This window comes from Carex rostrata, chromosome 12 (assembly GCF_964058835.1).
Source record: "Carex rostrata chromosome 12, lpCarRost1.2, whole genome shotgun sequence".
NCBI classification, from domain to species: domain Eukaryota; kingdom Viridiplantae; phylum Streptophyta; class Magnoliopsida; order Poales; family Cyperaceae; genus Carex; species Carex rostrata.
This window is the reverse complement of record NC_135929.1, coordinates 3,134,556-3,157,368: the sequence shown is the minus strand read 5'-3', so window position 1 is coordinate 3,157,368 and position 22,813 is coordinate 3,134,556. Positions and strand designations below refer to the sequence as shown.

General features: G+C 31.7%; 2 protein-coding genes across 3 annotated transcripts; one reads left to right on the top strand and one right to left on the bottom strand.

The window, feature by feature from the left end:
- Positions 1 to 7,570: 7,570 nt before the first annotated feature.
- LOC144562754 (uncharacterized) lies at positions 7,571 to 11,898 on the top strand. 2 transcript variants are annotated; one of them, XM_078312008.1, is made up of 5 exons: positions 7,571 to 7,698; positions 7,948 to 9,452; positions 9,793 to 10,587; positions 10,801 to 11,068; positions 11,296 to 11,898. In XM_078312008.1, the coding sequence occupies exons 2-5, from the start codon at positions 8,028 to 8,030 to the stop codon at positions 11,640 to 11,642; spliced, it is 2,835 nt and encodes a 944-aa protein (XP_078168134.1). In that variant the 5' UTR covers positions 7,571 to 7,698; positions 7,948 to 8,027; the 3' UTR covers positions 11,643 to 11,898. The 2 variants fall into 2 exon arrangements, with proteins under 2 accessions (XP_078168134.1, XP_078168133.1); XM_078312007.1 differs by having other exon boundaries at positions 7,609 to 7,843.
- Positions 11,899 to 15,055: 3,157 nt separating this feature from the next.
- On the bottom strand, positions 15,056 to 19,256 carry LOC144563421 (karrikin insensitive 2 receptor IA-like). The gene is made up of 2 exons (XM_078312894.1): positions 18,795 to 19,256; positions 15,056 to 15,696 (listed from the first exon to the last, which is right to left on the bottom strand). Exons 1-2 carry the CDS (start codon positions 19,136 to 19,138, stop codon positions 15,192 to 15,194), a joined length of 849 nt encoding a protein of 282 aa, XP_078169020.1. The 5' UTR covers positions 19,139 to 19,256; the 3' UTR covers positions 15,056 to 15,191.
- Positions 19,257 to 22,813: the final 3,557 nt, after the last annotated feature.

Genomic DNA, 22,813 nt, shown 5'->3' with positions numbered 1-22,813 from the left:
CAGACGACAAATTCAAACCGTTGAAATCCATGTACTTCATGAGTGATGCATGTACATGCAAAATTTTAAAAGTTTCGAATTTATTTGCTACAAGATCAAACGATCAAAGAAATGATGAGAAAATTTTACATGTACATGCATCACTCATAAAAAACATAGATTTCAACGGTTGCCGCGGATAGTAAATCACTTGAGATTGGTAAAAATTATCATCAAAATAATCTAGAATTATCATTCCTTAAACATCAAAAAGCTTAAATTATTGGATTAAAATTAAAGCCAAGTCACTAGACATTTTAGCCGTTATAAGAAACGATATGGTACTATCTTAGATTTAGTTGATAATTATGTCATATTATCAATTTCATGTGCCAAGATCAAAATTTTAACAAAACTATAATATTTTATTAAATATGCAGTGTATGTTTTATATATGTGGACCTGTATTGTAAGTATATGCGGAGATATTTAGAAAAAAAATGTCGGTCTATTTTTGTTTTCTTTGTCGGATCAGAGCAATTGTTTGATTTTTGGGGTCCAGCATATGGACATCTTTTTTTTTTCTTTTATTAATATATACCATTGGATTTAAGTTACAATACATGAAATGAGAAAAAGCTAGGGTATGACGTGCTCACTATGAGTGTTTGGTGAGCACAACTTTAAAAGTATGTCGGATCGATTTTAAACGTCGAATTTAAACTGTTGAAATCTATGTACTTCATGAGCGATGCATGTGCATGTCAAATTTTAAAAGTTTTGAGTTTATTTGCTACAAGGTTAAGCGGTTAAAGAAATGATAAAAATTGAATATATAAAACAACTTACAAATTAACTTATAAAATGTTTATCTCTTTGACCGCTTGACCTTGTAGTAAATAAATTCGAAACTTTCAAATTTTTGTATGTACATGCATCACTCATTAAGTACATGGATTTCAACAGTTTGAATTCGGCGTTTGAAGTCAATCCGATACGCTTTTGAAATTGTACTTACCAAATTCTCTTAATAAGTATATCACACCCTAGCTTTGCTCATGAAATGAGTCTAGATGATCTTTAATTTAATTCATAAAATATATGTCTTGAAGGAGAATAAAATGATCCTTGACCGTGCAAGTTAATCTCATCAAAATGCTGCGTATCTGGAAGTCACATCCTTTTATTAATATATAATTATAATCATACTTCATTTCCAATCATAATCAAAAGTGCACACTGAAAATAAAATTAAAAAAGCAATGGAAACGTGTCTCTATTGTATTGCGCTGCGCCTCTTTTTCTCTGGTCAACGACTCACGAGTCACGACTGTGGCTAAACCAAAAATTTCACCATCATTGCAGGTGGATCTACGGTCGAACTTAGAGAGGTAAGTATTAGTATCTGGAACCTGCTAGCATGCTATGTGTAGCATAGAGAGTCTCTGTACAATGGCTTAATATTTAATTTTTCAAAATTTTAACGGTCGATTTGAACTGTTCATCTTGTTCTCTATATTAATATGTGTTTGAAGACTAAATTTAAATTTTTTGGAATTTTTTTACTATTTTTTTAGATTTATTGAAAATCGTTGTTTTTTTATGGTCCAGATTTGCTGAAAACAGCGATTTTTAATAAATCTAAAAAAATAGTAAAAAAATTCAAAAAAATGTAAAATTTGGTCTCCAAACACATATTAATATGGAGCACAAGATGAACGGTTCGGATCGACCGTTAGGATTTTAAAAAGTCGAATATTGAGCCATTGCACGGAGGCCCTCTATGTTACGCATAGCATATTAGCATATTCCTTAGTATCTTTATAATTTATTTATTTTTAATTATATAATATTAAAATTTCATTGATTTTTTTTTAGTTTATATTTAGTTCAGTCATTTTTATAAAATGCGAAATATGCATTTTCTTATATAATAAAGATTGGATATCAAATTATCTAATTGTTAAATATTCCCAGGAGATAAAAAAAAGCTTCAAAACTACCACCTCCCATACAAATGACATTAATATTATCGCTAGATTAAATATTAGTTTTGATTAAATATATAATTTTAGTTTAATAATTAAAATTTTACTTTGTTATTATGTAAAAACTTGAATTTAAATTCCAACTGTGTAACACATAATGCATTTCATATTTTAACCCTCAATTTAAATATTCTATTTACCTGCCCTTAAAAGTTACAAGAGAGTTGTGTAGTATTCCTTGTACAAAAAGATTAAAATAAAGGCGTAATACTAGCTACAACTGTACAAGCTTGTGAAAACTACACCTGCTAGGAACATACAAAGTTCTGCCCGATTTGAACACTTCTTTCTACCTCGTACAAGAATCGTGTTTGGTAAAAAAGATAAAATGGGGGCCAAGTCAATGGAAGGCGACAAACGAGTATATAATTGGGGGTGAAAACGGAGAGGATGATACTTGATATGTATTTGAAAATTATATGTGGGTGGGGAATTATCCGTAGTCGAATAATAGATATATAATATATAATTTAATAGATAAATTTTATGAACTTTAATATTATATATATATATATTTGTAATGAATAATATTATTTGAAAATTGTTTTATAATAAATTTTAATAATTTATATAAGAGGAGGGTTTCAATGCCTCATTTTTATCATACCTCATCATACCTCATATTTTATATTTTCGTTTTCAAAGTTCAAATTGTCGATCCGAACCGTTCAACAAAATATTTATACTAAAATATGCATGGAGATGAAAATTTATATTTTTTGGATTTTTTTTTGCTATTTTTTAAGATAGGTACAAAATCATTGTTTTTGAACCGTTCAAAAAACAGTGATTTTCTACCCATCTTAAAAAAATAGTAAAAAAATTTCAAAAATTATAAAATTTCATCCCTAACCATATTTTAGTATGGATATTATGTTGAACGGTTCGGATCGACAATTTAGACTTTGAATATGAAGAAAATGAAGATATAAAATATGAGGTATGATGAGGTATAAAAAAAATGAGGCATTGGAACCCTCCTCTTTATATAATTTAAGAAAAATTTACATTCATATCCTTATTCAAATAATATTTGAATTATATTTGTGTGTGTATATATTTGTATCTGTTTAATATCTAATATGTATTTGTATTTCATTAATATTTGATCCGTATTTGTATTCATTTAATATCCGATTTGTATCTGTATTTGTATCAAAAAAAAAAAAAATGAATACGGATATAAATTTACTACTATCCAATCCGTTTCTGATCCGTTTTCATCCCCATATAACAAGCAAAACCCAAATTGGGTTAATGGAACAAGACATTTGAGAAAACAGGAGTTTACACGATTTATCCTACATTAATGATTGCTATTTTTGTTATTCTTTATAAATGTGGAAATATAACAGAAAAAGTATAGTATTTTTTAGCTATAAATTGTATGTTTTGAGAAGTTTAGTAATTTGGTTGCCTATTTTTAAAATTAAGAAAGAAAGATTTAAATGTCTTATTTGTTCTCTAAACACATATACAAAATTGTCACTTTTTAGTTTTACTTTTACATGAATCAATAAATTAAAAAAGTAAAAAAAATCATCCACATTGATATATATTTTGTAACTCTTGATGCCAATGAAACTAAAGTCAAGATATCCTAATATTTACATGTGCATAGAAAAGAAAAAAAATGATACATATTTATATCTATCTGTCTTATTTAGATATATTTTTAAATTTAAAGCTATATGAAGGTTTAAAATAGCAGCATTATAATATATCAAAAGAAAATGCATTTGAATCCTCATCCCTTTTTGTATAAATAAGTTATACTACGATCGATATATACAGACATGTTGCAAGCTATATGTATCAATGGTTTAGATAGCGTTTATCGTGTCATAGCGGAACGGTTAAAAAAACAGCGCTATATCTATATTTTGTTGCTATAGCGTTAAATAGCACGCTATAGCATTGATATCGTCATAGTTTTTATAGCCCAAAAAGACTATAGCACTGCCATAGCACGCTATTTAGAACCCTAATCTATATTATTAGTATTATTATTTCAATTTTCAACTGCCTAATACTTAAAATTGATTTTCAATTTAGAAATACCATCGATAGTATAATTATCTTTGTCGTAAATTGTACTGACAAGTCAATTTGAATCGTGCAAAATAAGTAGAGAAGAAAATACGTGACATGTCGTAATGTGACAAATACGTTGTGATTTGATCACGTGATATGACATGACCAAAATAGTGGCGGACGGTCACGTCACGTGTGGTGGCGCCATAATCATACGTGACGTGACTACACATGACATAAATTTGTCACGTCAATTTTTATTATATTTTAATTTAAATTGTTAAAAATTCAGAAAAAAAATTATAAAAATATGAAAATTTCTAAAATAAATAAATAATGTTGTAATTCTTTTATTAAGGAAAGACCGTTGGACATCATCTAATATTACATTAAAAATTCAAATTACAAATATTTATTGGACTAAACTATAAAAATTGAATATCAGTATACTACATGGGTGTCAGTATCACTGAATCTACACTAAAAGAGAAACCTAAATAGTTTACACGTACAAAAAAAAGCTATAAATTAATTACAAAATGTCACATACTCTATGTTTCATACCGTAACATGATGTGACATGATCATATGACGTAATGTGATGTGACTGGTTCGCGTGACGTGACGTGACGTGACATGTAATTTTCGCTTGAATGCGATCACATCACGCAAATAATCGCGTCATGTGATCGACACATATAACGTTCCGTGCCGTGATTAATCACGGCGTGACAAATTTTCTTCTCCAAAGATAAGTGTGCTGGCGTAAAAAACACAATCATTTAAATCACGGTCACGGAGAGTGATTCAGTCTCATCTTTCTACCGAGTACAAAAAGACAAATTAACATGCACAATTTTATTTTGTAGCTAAAAGGATTTTATAGCTGATTGATCTGTTATATGGATGTAGCGCGCACTCTCATGTTTTCATTTTCGATGTTTATATAATTCTCATACGGCATCTGCTTTGCAAAAATTCTCGACTATAGGATTAATTATGCTCTTAATTAGTTTTGTATATATACATTTTTAAGGATATATTCCTTCTTCGATAAATAATTTAATATCAATAAATTAGAATGATATACCATTTTGTTCTGTTATACGCTAGGGGGCACATTTAAAAAATTTACTAACATACAACACGCAATTTTACAGTAAGATAAGCAATTAATCACAGGTAATTTATCGATCATGCCACATGCACAATCAAATAAAATGTTTTAGTCCATAAGTTATCCTCTTGCAAGGTGATTACCTTGGGTGCTTCAAGTTGTTTCTTCGCAATGCGCTCGCTTCTTCTTATCTTTTCAAAATAGAAAAACTAAGAAGTGTACATCAGAATAACTGACTCAATTAGATCCACTCATCTGCCCCAATCGAATCACAATAGTTTATCAACTCCCAATTCCCGTTTGAATTGATCAAACCGACTTCTAATCCATATTATGAAAAAAATATGTTATTCATTGTTATAATTATAAAAAGCGGATATCCCTATCCATATCCGTTTGGTATCCGATCCTTGATTAAGGGGATGTAACACAATTGACTAGGAAAATGTCCTAGAGTTGTTATACCCAAAGATCAAGAGTTCGATTCCCCCTCACGAATCTTGGTAACTACTACCAAGTTTTCAAAAAAAAAAAAAAGAAGAAGAAGAAGAAGAAGATATATGATCCTTATCCACATCTGTCTAATATCTAATCTGTATACGAAAAAAAAAAAAATGGATACGGATATTGTTTTACCACTATCCGATCCGTTTGCACCCCTATGTGACGTGAATGGTTGGCGTGACGTGACGTGACGTGTAATTTTCATTCGAATGCAGTCACGTCACGTGACACGTGAATCACGTCACGTAATCAATACACGTGACGTGACGTAATGTTCTGTGACTGATCACACAGTGACAAATTTCATGATGCCATGAAGGTGGGAGAGCAATTAAAATTTCTTGTTTTGATCTTGCCGTGATGGGTTGATGCTTCCAAATTCCAGATTTTGTTTCTCAAAATTTTCTACCCTGTTAACTGGGCCTTTTGATTGCGCTCAATGCACAATATTGTGGTGGAGTATTATCTCGGCCCAATGGCAAAGTAACCATTATATCTTGGTAGCGATGCTGAAGGCATGCAAAATGAACATAACGGCCCGTTGACAAACGGACTGAATAGTTAACAAATAATATTAAACGGGTTATAAATATAATCCTCTATTCTATCTCCTTCACATCCCTGACCTGACCGAGTACAATTGATTCTTGACGGTCTAAAATTGGAATTTTTAACTTGGCACGAATCTCAAAGCACAAATAATATTGCTCCTGCTTCATCTCGAACAAGCACCGACTGAGATTAAATCTAAACCGTTCATTTCAACTGTGTTGAGTCAGGTACCTAGAAGGATACAGATCCCCGTTTGAGCGCCTCTAGTATGTATTACTGGTCGTGTCATAGTTTGTAGTTTCTTGTGTTGTGTCATGTGCAGATTCAATGTGTGTGAATGATAATTTTGAATTTTTCAAAAGTGATTGATAAAGTCAGAATTTTAAAATATTAAGATGTAAGAAAAAAAAATTCAGCCATCTAAGAGATATTCGAAAATCCTATTTTAAATATAAAAAAACAAGTTTAGGTTGGGAAACGGATTCTGGCCCCATCTTAGAGCCATACCATTAAAATGAACGCTTTATTAAATGTTTAATTATTTTAATTAGGACAGGAATTTTAAATCCTAATTTCCAATATTAGTAAAATATTTTCCTATATTCAATTTTAAAGCTTACATTTTTTAATATAAAAAATTGAATTTGGATGGCCTATTGGCGATTATTTTTAAATATTTTAACAGAAGAAGCATTATTAATTTGATTTTTTTATAAAAAGAACATTTTCACTGATCCGCAGATAGAAATACATTTGTTCCACTGACCCTGCGGATCGATGGAGTCATTCGCTATTGTTTTTCTATTATAGATAGGTCATAAAATAGCTCGTGGAGCAAATACATTTTTGTCTCCACTGATTTGCAGGCTCCGTGGAGCAAATGCTTATTCAGTTAAAAATATTAAATTTATTAAAAAAAAGTTCCTACCGACTATCGGACTCTCTTTTGATTGCTTTCAGCTCTCAAAAGTCGAATGTAAAAAGGAAAAACTACTGAATCTTATTCTAATTTTAACTATGTTTTTTATTTTGACAAGAAAATATAATTATCTTATTTTCAACCACATCTCGATACTCACCATGTGTTAATAGATCCGTGTTCGATTGAAATCCACACTAATATTGAAAAGCTCCGGGCTGGCTCCGATCCTGAGATCAGACGGCCGACAGGCATCACACTTAAAAGATTCTCTTTTTGACTTTTGAGTTAATGCAGAGGATACGCGTTCATCTGGAGCGTTATTACTTTCAAAAAGTCGAATCATCAGGTCCGTCAATCTCATATAGTTTTTCCGGTTCAGATCTATTATCGGTTTTAGTTGACATTAGAAAACACGCGGCCCTTGGATTAGGATCGGACGCCTTTTCTTTTGTCGGCACTTCTACAGGTGTCCAGAGGGTCCAGTCGCGACCATTGTTCTCGTGCGAAGAAATTGGGAAAACCCTAGCCCCTACTTCAGTGAGGTTCGATAAATTATTGGGCACTCTCAATAAATTGGATCAATTGGAACTTGGTAAACCTTAGATTTGGTGTGACAATTAGTTCCCCCAAGTTTTCGTTGCCCCATTTGGCGGAGAATTCATTGCTAATTGATTTCTTCTTATCTAGGTAAGTGCTATCACCGTTATAGTTTATTTTGTTGCAATTTTGCTTTTCATCCAGAAGAAATAGAGTTTTTTTGGGGGTTTAATAGTGGAAATTATTTCAATTAGGTTTTGGATACATGAGGCATGCTCTGTGGAATACGAGTATTTGAACCTTTCTTCCTATGGTTTCGATATAAAATTTACTTATGGAATTAACAATCTATGATCCCACTAAATCTCCTCTACCTGAAAGAACAAGATCCTTGCGCCACAAAAAACCATGTTTTGATAAATGGAGGGACTATGATCTGAAGTTGAACTTTGACACAAAGGTCCGCAAGAGAAAACAGGCAACACCTGTCAGAGATGAGAGTCATCTTTTTGAGCTTGGGAGAAAAAGATGCAAGAAAGTGGTTTCTTTGAGGGATTTTAACCAAAATAGTATGAATTCTCTGATAAATGGAAGGTTGGAGAAACCGTTAACTTTAGATGATGATCTTTTAATACCGAAACGGCCCCGATGCATCTCCCAAAGGAAGAAAGGTGGTCCCTATGCTGGGAATTTACTAAATAACAAGATAAAGCTAAAGGAGGTGACCAGGTTTGACAAGGGGAAAACCTTAGAATTGAGCAGAAAGGGTCTCAACAATGCAAGGAATTTACGGCCTAAGAATCAGTATGGAGTTACTTTTGTCAAAAAGAGGAGGCGCTTTTATGAGGTTTTTTATGGAGATATAGATCCCTACTGGGTTGTGAAACAACGGATACAAATCTTTTGGCCCCTTGATGAAAAATGGTATTTTGGGGTTGTTAAAGCATATAACCTAAAATCAAAGAGGCATCACATAAAGTACGATGACCATGATGAAGAATGGGTCGATTTGCAAAAGGAAAGGTTTAAACTTCTATTGTACCCCACTGAGATCAAGAATAGAATCTCCACAAAAAATCCTGAATCGAGGATGAAGATAGAGGAGGAGCCCATCGGTTCTTGGATTTTTTGCAAGTCAACAAAGATCTCTGATAGATTAGCTCAAACCGATGCTTCAAAGACAAAAGAGGTATCTTTTGTGTATTCCCGGAGGCGATTGCACAAGGGCAAAGTTGACAATTTACCTAAAATGGTGTTGCACATATCTCTTAAAAGATCACTGCTCTCTTGGCTGCTTAGGCTGCCTCTCTTTTTGGCTCATGGTGAAGTAGTTCCTGTTTGGCAAACAGTTCGTTTGGAGATGGCATTAATAGATAACTTTATTGGGTTGCGAATTTTCTCATTTGAGGGGCATTTAAAGGGAGCTGTTGATCTTTTATGCTTTGTTCTTTTGAGATTTTGTCAGAAGAAAGTAGTAAGAAGAAATACAGAGGTAGATGCAGAAAGGAAACAGCCAAGTGCATCAATCGGGATTAAGATCTCAGGCTTACATGTGCAAACCACAGAGCTCTATTTGCTAACATATAAATTTCATGAATTTGGGGTCCTGGAATGGGGTTTAATTGAGAGTCGAATGAGAAAGAGAAATTGCTTTCGAGTGAAAAAGCTGTCTGTTGCCAATTGCACACATGCCAATTTACGGAAGGTCTCAAGTGGCAATGATCTGTTGTTTCCATCCTGGTGTAATGGTTCTTCTGTGGTATAATTTCAACTACTATTTTATTACTCAAACTACTATTTCCATGTCACATGTGCCATATTGGCTAAGAGTTTCTGTTCCTATTTGAGTTATGCCAGCATTGTTTTTATCCAGCATGCTATACTGGTTTTTATTATGTTGTAACTTTGTTCAAAATATGAATAATGACAGAAAGTAGCAACAATAGTACATTTATAACTAGAAACTCATAACATGTGTAGACCACATGAAAAGGATTTAAAGTGTCAAGTATGCTAGTCACTAGGAGTGTATATCTGGTCCCTGTTTGTCTCTTATAGTTTTTAATCTGGATACTAACCATGCACCACACTATATGCAGAGCTTACATGAAGACGTTGGTTACCAAAGCATGTCTACTCATAAAATGGACTCTCCAGTTGTGTTATTTTACCATCAAACGAGCCCGTCTCTGCATCCTTCTTTGTTCCTAAGCACTCATCTTAAATTGTTGTCAGACAAAAACACCCCTGCATCATCAGTCTTGTCGCCACATGGATGGGATACTAAAACCCAACTGAGCTCGGTCTCTCCAACATCTGTACTTTCCATGGATGATTTTACCCCTCGTTCAAAAAAGCGCCGTACCATAGTTTCGTACACTCCACAACCTATATATAAGCCTAATTCAAGTGATAAACCCCATTTAAGGAAAAGGCATTCCTGGACACATTCAAATACTTTTGAGATCCCACAAATCTACGCTCGAGTTGTACCAGCCAAAACAATCCCTACACCGGATGCATTTTTAATTGATGAACCGGATGAGATTTGCTCTGGGGTGCAATATGTGCATGGCTCTACCAAATACCATAGAGAGGTGGGGACAGAAGTTCAAAGAGCCTTGGAACCAGCTCATGTGCTTTATGACATGGACAGTTCTGATGAAGAGTGGTTAAAAAACTACAATGGTGATGCATTTAGTGAAGATATTTTTGAGCGGATACTGGATTCATTCGAGAAACTTGCATATATAAAGAAGTCTGATGAATTAAGTGCAGTTGAATTAGAGGGTATTGCAAGTAAACATAAACACACAGATTTTATTAATGATGTTTATGAATACTGGCATTGCAAGAGGCAGAAGACTGGGTTGCCTTTAATTCGGGAATTTCAGGTTCTTTTTTCAATCATATATATATATATATATATATATTTCTTGCTACTGGGTGGTACTCTAATTCACATTGATTGCTGAACTTTAGTACATGACCATGGCATACCTGGTCAATTCCGGTGTGGTATTGATATACTTGAAACAAATCTCTGATTTTCTATTTTCTGGCTAATATTTTGACTGTTACCTGTTTCTTTTGTACTTTTGATTCAGCCTCCATTATGGGAAGTGTATCAAAAGCAGTTACGTGAATGGGAGCTGTCTACCAGCAGACTCTGTACCAGCTTACCACATGATTTCTCTGACAAGGCATGCGTCGAACAGAAAGAGAAGCCTGCTCCATTTGCTTTTTGCTTGAAACCCCGTGGCCTTGAATTAGTCAACAAGGGTGCCAAACATCGGCCTCACAAGAAGTTCCTTACAAGCGAGCCCCACTGCTGTTCCTCTCCTAGAGACCTTGATTCTGTATTATATGCCTTTGGTATGCTTTTCCGTGCTCGTGTTAGCATATGGTTTACATTTTTGTTAGTACCTACCCAAATTTCTGTTGTCTTGTTGATCGGACCCTTCCCAAAGTACCTCTGTTTTATATGGGGTCTGTAATATTTTTGCATGCTTGCGAGTAGGAATGCTTGAATAAATGCTTCTTTTACTTGGTATCTTACTTTATGTTTTGTTTTGACTTGAATTTTTTGTTAATATCATCAGGAAAGAAATCGTGTGAATCTTTCTCCCCTCGTATGCATAGCCCCTTAAATATCTCATCTCCAAAAGATATGGCAAGGACAGGAATCAGCACAGAATTGGTCAAAACAAGAAGGCATCATGGCATTATTCAATCTCCAAGGGGTTGTCGAGTAGAACCTGATATGTCTGAGTTCAAGGTGCACGATGCATCTGCAGCAGCCATTCATGCAGCAAAAATTGCAAAATTGAAGAGAGAGAAAGCACACCTGTTGTTTCAAAAAGCTGACCTGGCCCTTTACAAGGCTGCATGTGCGCATGTAATTGCTGATGCAATAGAGAAATCTGGAAACGATATAACTAGCAAGTGATAGTTTAGTCTTCCTTTGTATAGCAGTGGTGCAAGTCACATCTTTTTTTTAGCATGTTATGAAAAGATGGTGTATAGTATAGCTTACCATTTTGTCTTATTTATTGTAATGAACTATCAAAAGAATATTTTTTTTCTTTATTTTTTTATAACTTGTAGGGTTATTATAACAAATACTCTGTTAAATGAGCTAGTCTGTTAAGGTTTATTGTGGGTTCTTCAATTTTATTAAATTTAAATGATCTGAGTTTGTAAAATTTCACTTCCGCAGCACTTACATTTTTGCAAAGCTTAGTTTATCTCAATTGACTTGCCTTATGACAGCCAATCAATCAAATAAATTGGAGGGTATATTGGATAACTTTTTTCAACCATTTCTTTTTATGTGCATGACAAAGTTAATAATGCTCGAGTGACAGGAGAGGTTACCTTCTTTGTTGGGGCCGAGAAATGTCGTTTTATTGGGCTTTACACTATACAAATCATCCTGGATTCCTGGCACAGTATATCAGTTGCATTAAACCCGATATACATATTTTAAAATTGTTGTATAAAGCATCATTTCTTGTTCAGAAAATATATGTCGTTTCTTGTGAAATATCAATAAATCATGAAACAAAAAAGAAAGTATTGCTCCTGCCTATCATAGTTTTCAAGTGAAATTGTTCCTACTTTGCTCAAAAAGATTACGAAATAAAACTGTCTCAGTTTCAGATGCCTCCTTTTTTTGCAATTACATTTATATGTTTCTTCTAAAAATTGGGACAGACAGATATTTCCAAGAAAGAAACGAAGCTCCTTAGACAAGTACAACAACTCATAAATTTCCTGTAAGCTGATTTTTTTGTTTTTGGATTGATTGTATAAGCTGAGTTGCTGACCTAATAACAACAACAAAACAGTGATTAGACAATTCAAAATGACAGCAATTCAGCTCCTCTCCAAGAGGATGGGTCTCACTTTACGGTTTGAGATTAAATCTCATCGCTTTGGGATTCGAGCTAGCAATTCGTGCCAAGTTAAAAAGAACAACCCAGATCCATTAATTGTAAAAGATTCCCTTGTGCAGTATTGAAGAGGAGAGGATGTGAATTCAGCAACTACCAGCAATCAGAGAATTAACTACAACCATTTATACAAAAGCCGACCAACCTTAACCTATCAATTTGGAAGCATATGTTCGAATACTGACAAAGCATTTATTTACATTCCCTTGTACACATTCTAACAAGTAGATAGTGCATAATAGCATAACTGATGCTAACTCATCCATTGAGAAAGCTACATATTTTTAGTTAATAATGCAGATAGATGCAAATAGATTGAATCAAGGAAAACCACAAATTATTAGCTAATTATATTAATTAATAAGAAATTTGCTCCAGTATATCACTTTTAAATAGGAAATATATTATAATTAATTTTCAACATTAAATGTTAGTTTTTTTTCACATGTTTACAGCCACAAGCTGATCGGACCCAATTCAGTCAGACCTTAATGTTATGATTAACTTATCTTTAGTTTGGTATCTGTCATTTTCTTTTTTTGATAAAAGAACCCTCTCAGAAACTTCAAGAGCTTTTGTTTTGGTATCTGTCATTAACAGTAATTGAAGTCGCAGTATATATGCTAGTAGTTCACTGTGTTCTACAGTGAAGAGGTTTATATTCTCAACAGTATGCTTGTAATAAAATAATTTAGTAATCATATGCCAAATTTCCTTGTCAGCCTCTGACAGGATTAGAAAAAAAAAAAGCATATGCAAAGAAATAGGGACGGAATAAGAAAATTCAGATTAGGAGATTAAACATAAAATGTATATATCATAGTTAGAATTTGACCTCAAGCCTTCACAACACAGTAAAATTCTATTCACTAAGTTACAAGCACACATTTAACATTTTATGAGTGAGACTGAAACGTATATAATCTTTTTAAAAATAATTTAATTAAATTTTAATATACATGATTAAAAGTTTTAAAATCATGGAGGTGGCTATGCACTACCTGACTTGGCTGTAAAATGGATGGCTCACTTCATTTTTGTTATATAGGGTTATTACAGTTGAGTACTCTGTTAAGTTCTGTTGTTTGTTCTTTTGTTTCATTATTTGAAAGAATTTAATTAAGCTTCTTAAATTTAATTTCCCTTGCAGCTTTCTTCTGGAAGAATAAAAATTGAAAATCTCAGCTTATCCCAATTGACTTGTCTTGCTACAATTAATCAAAGTAGTATATCTCTGGAAACCTCTTTTTTTTTTTTTTTTTTTTGACAATGGCTATCTCCGTTTTTCGCGCATGACAAAGTTGACTGTACTGGAGTGAGATGAGGCGTTCATTTTTCTATTTTGACCAAGAAAATGTGGTCTTGTCTCAGCCATCAACCTGGATTAACATGGTCTGTCTGAAATTATCACGTTGGCTTTAAACAGATAATAGTAAATATATTCTATAGGTAGAATTATAGCCATAGGTCGACCTTGAGCAAGGACGCAATTAACCAGCAAATATATATTTGTAATTTATTAGCCAATAAAATACGTTGTTAGCAAATAATTTAGTTCAATATATTTTGAATCCCAAAGTATAATCCAAGCCATATATTATTATTTTTAATTTAAAAAACTTTGACACTCATTTCATACAACAAACAATATATATTTATTGTGTCCTGTTTCAGCATAAATTGCAAAATAATATTTTTGAAACTCTTTTGGTTCATAAATTAGATTCGTCGTTTGAAACCAATCTAATAAATTTTAGAGTTGAGTTCACAAAGTGACTTGGTGAACTTAAGAACACCCTAGTTCTACTCGTAGAAGCAGTGGCGGAGCCACTTATATCCAGGGGTAGGCAGTCGCCTACCCCTGGATTTTGAAATACGGTATCAAATTTGTATATAGTTGGTTTGGATTTGAGTTTTGTTTACTCTTGATTGAGTCGAAGCTCTCGATTAGTGAAATTGGCCGAGTCGTTACAATTTTAGTAGTCTTTCATCAATCTATTTTGAAATATTATGACAAGAAGAATGTTAATAAGAATGGTATGATAGTGGAACTACAATAAATTTGTTATATTTTTGTGAAAGGAATAGACTAAACTGTTTTATAAAGTAATATACTGAAATTTAATGTAATGCATTAAATTATTTTTATTATGTTTAACTATTCAAAATGAGCTGAATTTTAATAGAAGAGTCTTGTGAACTATGCTTCAAAGTAAACTTTCAAAAAAATCGAGTTTTCGATCTAATTCGGTGGATTCCTACCATTTTCTCGATTTTAATTCATAGTTAATTACTGATTCCGCTTCCAATGAAAATTATTTAATAATATTTAATAATTTAAATAAAATAAAATAATAATAATTAATATACCCCTGATAAAAATCCTGGCTACGCTAGAAGTAATATCAATAGAGATGGTACATTTCACACAATTCCTTTACAGAAACAGAGGATATCAACTAGACACATCCACATAAGCATCTGAAGGAAAGCTGGACATTATTTATTAATAATACAAACAAAAAAAATATACTTCCCCACTATCAGGAGGATATATAAGATGGAGTGATACTGCCCTTAACTTCCATAGCTATGTTTTTGGCATCATTTATCATCATTTTTGACGAAAGAACCCTCTCAAAAACTTCAATGAGTTTGTGGTGTGCAGTCATGGATGGACAATGCCCCTCAGCATCTATTATCTCCAATGTAGTTTCTCCTTTTATCTTGCTCTGCATGTACCCACCAACTGCAACTGGTACGGCAAAATCTTTCGATGTCCCGATAATTGTGCAAGGTATCTCGATTTTTTCGAGCACGTCTCTTCGGTCCTTGAGAAAAATGTCTGATGAAAGCGATTGCGCCACCTCTGGCCTCATTGCAAGAAAGCTTCTTGATAGTTTTTCTATCGAAGAATGATCATCTACTCCGACAATCCGCGAAATCATGTTCTCTGCCCACATATGAAAATCAGAGGTGATTTGGGGCAGCATCTTTTCTATGTCGGCTCTTTCGAACCCTCCTTCGTAATCGTCAGAGTTCAAGTACCTAGCACACAAGGTTTATATAATTCATAGAACTTTCTGAATCTTCATTTTTGTTCATCTTTTTATTATTATCAATTAATGAGTAGAACTAGGGTGTTCTTAAGTTCACCAAGCCCTTGGTGAACTCAAGTCTAAAACCCTTTAAATCGGCTTCAAATGACGAATTTGAACCGTTGAAATTCACATATCTTACGAGAAATGCGTCTACATGTAAAAAATTTAATTTTGAAATAAAATTTGTATAGAGTCAAAAGTTCAAAAAAATTTCAAAAAATAAATGCATTAAAAATCATTTATTAATCTTCTAATATTGACCGCTTGACATTATACTAAATTAATTCAAATGTTTAAAATTTTCACATGTAGACGCATCACTCGTAAGATTGGCAGGTTTTAACGGTTCGGATTCGTCATTTGAAGCTAATTTAACATATTTTAGACTTGAATTCACCAAAGAACTTAGTCAACTTAAGAACACCCTAGTTCTACTCTTAATTAATAAAGGATAGATGTGCAAAAGTATAATATTGCTTAGATTGTTGCTGAATCAATCACACAACAAAATATTTTTCTTTTAATTATAGGACAAAAACTGAGGCTCAAAAATAATTCATGCATAAAATTAAGATGTTTGACCGATTATCCTAAAATTTGTCTTCCCTATTAATGCAAGTCATTGAACAGATCCATTTCGCTTTTCTGACAGAAATTTATTTAAAGAAAACGACAGTGAAACTTTGGTTTGGTGAAGCATGATTCGTGCATTTATCATAGTATATCGTCTTTCATGGAGGGTGGAGGCTATAGGCTTCTAAAGAAAAGCTATAATTTGTTTTATTTGACTTGGGTTCTTCTGTGAATACAATAGTGTATTTACTATTGAATTTTGATTAGTGCAGCAACAAGTCAATCGGAGATATAGTGACAAATTTAAAATTTATAAATAATTTCTTATTTAAAAATGCATATAAATATATTAAAATTCTGAAGTTTTAAGGAAGGAAAAAAATATTAAATAATTTGTGAATAATTCAAAAGTAACTAGTAAATTCATAAATTCACAAATAATTCATAGATAATTCGAAAAAAGTTCGAATTTTTTTTCAAAGATCTCTTTAATTGGGCTATTAATTTAGAAATACCTCGAAACAAATTAATGCACAAACTATTCACGGATTTTGTCACTTTATTGTAGAGGTCTCAGTTCTAACAATTGAGAACTTGAGAAGGACTAGAAGTGATGTAGCCTAATTGTACATATAATTTATATGTAGAATTTCTTGTATTCGGAGCTAGTATAAAAAATTTCAAAGCTTCTAGTCGTCCCTAATATTAATACACTATGATATATTTAATCTTTTGTAAAGATATTTTTCATATAGATGGTGGGCCCGACAATTGACAATTGACATTTGCCAATTTGCCAGTAATGTGGACATTATTGACCTTTTTTTTTTTTTCTAAAATCTTGACAGTGACGGAGATTATTGATCTGCTGACAACATTACATACAAATAAAAAAATATGGACCTGATTTTATCTGCATAAACCGAGCTAAACACCGCGTTAGTAGCTTCTGACATGAACCGGGTCTAGCTTTAGACAATAAACTAACAAAGCCAAGTCGCCAGTAACTGATCATAATATATATATGTTTTTAATTACTCATTTAGGTTTCTAAATAAGTAATTAAAAATATATATATATTATGATCAGCTACTGGCAACTTGGCTTTATTAGTTTATTGTCTAAAGCTAGACCTGGTTCATGTCAGGAGCTACTAATGCAGTGTTTAGCTATCTATTTTAGGTGCCAGTTGAGACTAAATTGTTGTTGATGGTGTATTGCTTGATTTGACTGCTATTTTATTCCATAGTTTTATTACCATGGAGGTTTAGTATTTCAAATCTCAAAAGACTACTGTAGGATTTTTCATAAAAATAACATAACTATTTGGAAAAAATAAAAAAGTACAGCACTTTATGTTTCATATGAGAACTTGGAGGTTTAGTTGACAGCTTTAACTGCATCAAATGCTCGAAAAATAAAAAATAAAGGATTTAATTTAAGGATGAAATAAGTTATTTTTTAATTTTTAAAATAAAAAGATAATAATTCTCTAGCACCGGTCAAAAAGCTGATCAGATCTGTATTTTTTTTGCAGTTTCAACTTTCAAATATACATCCATTAATTTGATAGGTGGCGAACTATTGTTTAATTAGAAAACTGAAATTCTAGATATGCTTATGCTTTTTATTGTCATGTAGCATGTGTATAAATTTGAATTGATTTTAATAAAGTTCAGTCTCTTAAAAAATTTAAAATTTCTAAGAGTAGAGTTTCAAATAGCTTGATGATGAATGACCAATCAAATTTTAAATAATTAAGAACACATCTACAATTTTGTTTAAAAATTTGTGCAATAATTTTTAGGATATCAAGTTGATGTACCATAAAATTTTGATACAAGCTAGAATTATCCAAGAATTTTTTAAGGTACTCTATCTTTTTCTTTATCAAATTTTTACTTGCATAATTTCATTTTATCTACTTATAATCATCTAACTTTAACTTTTATCCAAACTATATCAACCTCTGTAAATTACTCACAAAATATAGATTAATCATTTTCAAATAATAGCCTCTACCTAGGCTTCTATTTGTTCATAACTTCACATATAAGGTGGACAATCTCATATTCTCATACTTTCTTTATTGGGGGATAATTACCGTTGTGTAATGATTTTTGAAATTTTCAAAATACATGCAAGATTCAAGAATGACATATGCCTGTAGAGGAAGCAATAATATACTAATAATAGATGCAAATCTATATATAACATGCAGTTCTTTGGAAGAAAACAAAGAAGAATATAAATAATTGTTAATAAAATATGCAAAAAAAAAAAATCCATGTAATTGACGGAGCCAAAAAAAATAAAATTAGCGGTATTATTAAGAGGATTGTTAACAAAAAAATTCTGATTATTTTTTTAAATTCATATAATTATAAGGATTTTGTGAAAATTCACTAGCTATATATGTCCCTGCATCGTATATATATGTCACAAATACTATATCAATATATCAATTCTCACCTAGGAGATGCACCAAGGAGCAAAAGGTGGACGAACAAATCAGGCCGTCGGATCGAAGCAATGCAACTGATCATTCCAGCCATGGAGTGCCCAACAAATATGACCTTTTCCACTTTCAAGTCATCAAGTAAAGAGATAAGAGCCTCAGAGAGAAGCTCCAAGGTGTAGTTTGAGGTCTCTATAGCCTTGTTAGAGAAATCCCAATCAAAGAGCACCAATTGGTACCTCTCTTGGAGGAAAGAGAGCATGTTGTCCCATAAATGTTGGCTAGCTCCAAATCCATGGGACAGTACTATGGTTTGTTCCCCTTTTCCTATTATTTTTGTATTCTTGTACAAGGCCATTTATTTTGTTTTAGAATGAAAAAGGTGTGTATTGGTTTTCTGGGCAGTGGTTTTTGGTTGTAGGAGATAAGAACACATTTATAAGGTTGGCTGATTATGATCACAAGTTGTTAATTTCTTAGAAAATGTGATAGTCAAATACTAGTTGTGCTGGCCTTTTACAAGCCAATGTTAAAAAGGACATTTGGCAAAAAAAAAAAAAATGTTAAAAAGGATACTTTTGGAATGTTCTGTAGTATTGATCTTCTCTGCAACAAGGAGTGTGCATCAATTATATATGAATCATTTCTTGTAATTCTTATATACAAAGATTGAACTAGAAATTAAGATTGGAGATGCTGAATATATAAGTTAATGTAATGTAATTTTATTTATTAAAAGAGCTAAAAGGTACAAGTACTTGTAAAACATTATGAAATATATAGAGCATAACTGTTATTTTTTAATTTTGTAGGGATGACTAAATCACCTCTAATTAGATTTTAGATCCACCCCTGTTTATATATTAATAAATTTATATTACAACAACTTTGAAACTATTGATATTATATTGGATCCGAAGAGCATGAATGGATGATGAGCATATAAGGTATTAAACTAGTTATGTTTAATATTTTATTTGGAGAAATCTTATGTCAATGAAATTCATACAACAAATAAAAATAATTGCAATCAATTTGCAATAAATTTGTCTTAATAATTTATTAACTACATGAAATGATCATGTAATAAACAACAAATAAAAAATAATAATTTATTTTTCAACAAAATATTGTGTATTTGTTTCGAACAAAATTATATAAAGCACACAAAACATATATCTGATAAATACTTTAATATTTTTCACGTATAAACACGACACGCACATAAATACATGTGGCTTTAAACTGCCAAAAAAGAACACAGATGCCACAGCTCAGTAGACTTAATATTGGCCACATTAAAGAGACGAGGCATTTAATTTTAGCATACAAAAAAGTCTCCGGGGCCAATTAATATATGAAATGATTATCATCCAGATATTTCCAAAACATACCTTTTCGTCGCCATAATAAATTGACCAACTTTTGTCCCAACTAATGGGTTCCCATTTCAATTATTAGTCGGTAATATGCTTACTAATGGATTCCCATTTCAATTATTAGTCGGTAATATGCTTACTAATGGATTCCCATTTCAATTATTAGTCGGTAATATGCTTTTCTATTAGAGTTCGGGTACGGTAATTCGTGAAGTAAAGCGAGAGTTTTATTTCATGTCTATATTTTTAATTTTAAAGCTCAAAACGTCGATTCAAACTGTTTAAGTTGATTTCTATATTAAATTGTACTTGTAGACTAAATTTTATAATTTTTGGAAAAAATTTACTATTTTTTTAGAATATTTGAAAATCACTGTTTTTAAGAAAATTCTGAACCATAAAAAACATCGATTTTCAAAAATTCTAAAAAAATAATAAAAATTTTCCAAAAAAATATAAAATTTGGTCTCCAAGCACAATTTAATATGGATATCAACTTAAACAGTTTGGATCGACGTTTGAAATTTTTTTACTATTTATTAAGATGGGTACAAAATTCAATGGTATGAATTTGACTAGTTTTTGTACCCATCTTAATATATAGTAAAAAAAATTCAAAAAATGTAAAATTTGGTCTCCAAGCACATTTTATTGTAGAGATCACATCTAACGATTTGGATCAACGATTTGGACTTTGAAAATGTAGAAATGGTTGTGGTAACTTGTTGTAACTCAAAAATTGTTGTAACTTGATCCCTCCTCATATATATATATATATATATATATATATATATATATAGAGAGAGAGAGAGAGAGAGAGAGTAAGCCTTGGGTGCTATGGATAGCATAGAGAGCTACGGTGCTACGGCTTAATATTTGAGTTTTCAAAATCCTAACGGTCGATCCAAACCGTTCATCTTGTTCTCCATATTAATATGTGTTTGGAGATCAAATTTTACATTTTTTGGAAATTTTTTACTATTTTTTTAGCTAGGTAGAAAATTACTTGATCTAAATAATTCTGCACCATTCAGATATTTGATTTTCTAACTATCTAAAAAAATAGTAAAAAAATTTCAAATAATGTAAAATTTGATCTCCAAACACATATTAATATGGAGAACAAGATGAACGGCTCGGATCGACCGTTAGGATTTTGAAAACTCGAATATTGAGCCGTAGCACCGTAGCCCTCTATGTTATCCATAGCACCCAAGCCTTACTCTCTCTCTATATATATATATGTGAGTTGGCTACGGTGCTACGCGTAGCATAGAGGGTCTCCGTGCAATGACTCAATATTTGAGTTTTCAAAATCCTAACAGTCGATCCGAACGTTCAACATAATCTCCATATGAATATGTACTTGCAAACCAAATTTTACATTTTTTAAAATTATTATATTTTTTAAATAGGTAGAAAATCACTTGATCTAAATGGTACAGAATTTTCAGATCAAGTGATTTTCTACCTATCTAAAAAAATAGAAAAAAATTCTAAAAAATGTAAAATTTGGTTTGCAAGTACATATTCATATGGAGAACATGTTGAACGGTTTGGATCGACTGTTAAGATTTTTAAAATTCAAATATTGAGCCATTGCACAGAGGTCCTCTATGCTACGCATAGCATATTATCATTTTCCTATATATATATATATATAGTCCGGCTAAATTGCTGCCATAATTGTAGATGCTCTAATGATAATGTAGATGCTCTAATGAGACAATACTAATTGTACATTTTTCACTATTGGGGCCATAATTTCTTATCACTAGGAGGCATGTTTAGCCAGAAATAGTGGATAAGGACAGACAATTTTTTTTTTTTGTGAAAATATAATAAGAACTATTTTATTAGCCTCATATTTTATTATGAATAAGGCTACAGTATCATGTATAGTGTGCATCGGTCTGTATTATGAATTTACATTTCTATCAAATTTTAAAGAATTGATTCTAATCGCTCAATATAATTTTCGTATGAAAATTTACTTGCATACTAAATTTTACAAATTATATAACTTTTTTACTATTTTATATAAGTAGAAAATCTCTTGGTCTAACCATCCAAAAGTATGATACATTGATACCTATCCAAAAATAGTAAAAGATTTTAAAATAAATTAAAAATTTGATCACTAGATATATTTTCATATAAAGATCATATTGTGCGGTTTAGATCGATTTCATAAACTTTAAAAATGAAGATATGAATATAGTATAACCTGATAAATGCTAGTCATAGTACATTAAACCACGCTCTTTTATTATAAAATTATACAGCTTGGAGGTACATTATTATTTTTTATCACTCAAGTTCTAACTATAATTTTTTGTTAATGAAATTGCTAATGATTTAGATTGAAAATAAACAAAAAGACGAGAAAAGGCACGCAATAGTTCAACCTCGCTACATCTCGAATTAGAAATGAACAAAATAACTAACTTTATATACGCAACTCACTTCCTCAAAATTTTTGTTTATGGAGCAACTAATACAATCAATATCGGTCAGATGTAGTTATGCTCGCGATCTCCCCAATTTCCCCCTTAATTCGTTCATTTAATGATCACGTTTTAAAAAATAAGTCTTAATATTCCCACTCAGAAAATATCCTAATAAACATAAACCGGAGCCTTAAAAATTGTACA